Below are 2,609 nucleotides of genomic sequence, written 5' to 3'. Positions count from 1 at the left end.
ATCAATATGAATCTATTATTTATATCCAGGAAATTAGGTCTTTATTATATAAATATGAATCAGTAGGTCTATATTATTTTGTATATTTATTTTTAATAATACCTTTTTATTTTTTAAATACATGAAAAATAGTTTTCAATATTCACATTTGCAAAAGATTATGTTCCAAATTTTTCTTTCTCCCTTCTCAACTCCTTCTCCTAGACAGCAAAATAATCCAATATATGTTTAACATGTGCAATTCTTCTATACATATTATCACATTTATGTTGAAGAGGAAAAATCAGATTAAAAAGGAAAAAAATGATAAGGAAAATTACTATCAAGCAAACAACAACAAAAAGGTGAAAATACTATGTAGTTGTCATCCATATTCAGTCCCCATAGTCCTCTTTCTGGATACAGATGGCTCTCTCCATCAGAAGTCTATTGTAATTGACCTGAATAATCTCATTGTTGAAAAGAGCCACATCCATTTATCATATTATTTTACACATGAGGAAAATGAATCTTGTAAAATGAAGTGCCTGGATCATAGTGTATAAAATAGATCACAGCATATAAAAATAAAAGAATATCCAAGTCTTCTGACATTTTTACCTATGTGTTTGTGTTAACCACACTGGGAATCTTTAGAACACATATTCAATAAAATGTTATTCTTTTTTTCTAGAACTATGGCCTCCTGAAAGTGGAAGTGTCTTGAGTATGAGCCAACATAATAAATTTGTGTAAGAAGTTCCTTTTTTCTGAGGCAATTGTGGTTAAGTGACTTGCCCAGGGTCATACGGCTATGAAGTGTCTGAGGCCAGATTTGAACTCAGGTCCTTTTGATTTTGGGCTGGTAAAAGTCTCTTCTTTTTTAAGAAGACTTTGACTGGTGAAAAAGACCTAGTACACGCACTCGTATTTCTTTGGTCTTCACCCCATAGACAATGGGGTTCATTGTAGGAGGTACCAATAGGTAAAGGTTGGCAAGGAGGATATGAGCATGGTGGGGAACACGTGGACCAAAGCGGTGGGTGAAGAAAGAAAAGAAAGCCAGTGTGTAGAAAACGAGAATAACACAGATATGTGTCCCACATGTCCCAAAGGCTTTTGCTCGGGCTTCACGTGAGGGCAGACCCAGCACTGCTTGGAGGATTAGCCCATAGGAGATAGCAATAAGAATGAAGTCCAGGCCTGTGGTGAGGAAGGCTGCTGTAAGCCCATAGACACTGTTAACTTTGATACTGGCACAAGCCAGTTTGGCTATGCCCATGTTCTCACAGTAAGTGTGAGGGATGACATTGGTCCGGCAAAAAGGCAGACGAAGGATAAGGAGGACACCAGGAATGACCACAACCACACTCCGAGCTATCAGGGCCAGACCTAGCTTCCCAATGATAGATGTGGTCAGTAGAGAAGTATAATGGAGAGGTGTACAGATGGCAACATAGCGATCATAGGCCATGGCAAGGAGTACAGCTGATTCTGAGAGGAACAAAGCATGAACAAAGAACATCTGACTGAGGCAGCCTGCAAAAGTGGAGATAGTTGGACCTCTCCAGAAGATAACAAGCATTTTTGGTACAGTGACTGTACAGAGGATGACATCATTGAGTGCCAACATGGCTAAGAAGATGTACATGGGCTCATGGAGATTCTGGTCCTTGGCTATCACCACCATCACCAGGGCATTGCCCACTACGGCCAGAAGGTACATAAGAACAAAAGGGATGGAGATCCACATGTGTGCTGCTTCTAGCCCTGGGATACCTGTTAGCACAAAGTTCATGGGGCGAGTAGAAGTGTGATTGGGTCCCAGGACAGCAGAAGAACCAAGTTCTGTAATACAGGGGAAAGAAATGATAGTATTTCAGTATTTCAGAGTAGAAAATGACCACGAGAATCATTTAGATAGTCAAACATAAAGTGGGATTCCCTTGACCACATACCAAAAAAGTGGTGGCTAAACCTCCAGTTAGTTGAAGGCATCCTGGGATCCCACTACTTCATCAGGTAGACAATTCTATCTTTAAAAAGCAATTAAGTTTCCCTATTTGCTTTGAGTCTAAATCTGCTTTCTTTAATTTCTTTAATTTAATTTCTACTCAATGCTTACTAGATTTGTCCTCTGAGGCCAGAGAAAGTTTAATGACTGTTCTTTAGATCAAGCTTTCCTGCACTTGAATACCATGTACCCAAGATAACAGGAAACAGTAAAATGCCTATGATAATTAAGAAACTTGTACCTAATTATACTTCTATTTGATCTAATTATCATTATAGAATTGGAGGAAGAATACTAGTTCTAGAGTCAGAAGATGTGGATTCAGATTCTACATTTTAAACTTAGTTCTACATGATGTAAACAAGTCATTTAATTCTCCAGACTAAATGTTCTCATCTGTAAAATGCTGGGAGATCTCAAGGTAGGGGTGGGGATAGGAGATAGTGTACTATATGAGGTGCAGATGGTCTTAAGTATTTTTGTCTAATGCACCAGCTTTGAATTCTAATGAAAACTAATGACTTTTTAGCATAATTTTAATTACATAAGCTTACATATGTAATATTACACAGGAAAGCAATTATATTAAAATAATTAATATTAAAATAGGGGACAG

At 37.7% G+C, this 2,609-nt stretch overlaps 1 protein-coding gene across 1 annotated transcript; it reads right to left on the bottom strand.

Annotated features, from left to right (window-relative positions):
* Positions 1 to 862: 862 nt before the first annotated feature.
* Positions 863 to 1,792, bottom strand: LOC100922629 (olfactory receptor 52D1-like). Its single transcript, XM_012545455.2, has one exon. It carries the CDS (start codon positions 1,775 to 1,777, stop codon positions 863 to 865), a length of 915 nt encoding a protein of 304 aa, XP_012400909.1. The 5' UTR covers positions 1,778 to 1,792.
* Positions 1,793 to 2,609: the final 817 nt, after the last annotated feature.

This window comes from Sarcophilus harrisii, chromosome 3, assembly GCF_902635505.1.
Source record: "Sarcophilus harrisii chromosome 3, mSarHar1.11, whole genome shotgun sequence".
Taxonomy (NCBI): Eukaryota; Metazoa; Chordata; class Mammalia; order Dasyuromorphia; family Dasyuridae; genus Sarcophilus; species Sarcophilus harrisii.
The sequence above is the reverse complement of the archived record's forward strand: the minus strand, read 5'-3'. Positions and strand labels throughout refer to the sequence as shown.

What these genes read in the sequence shown, in the direction of transcription:
- LOC100922629 (XM_012545455.2), bottom strand. Translation starts at nt 1,777, where the DNA reads ATGAACTTTGTGCTAACAGGTATCCCAGGGCTAGAAGCAGCACACATG.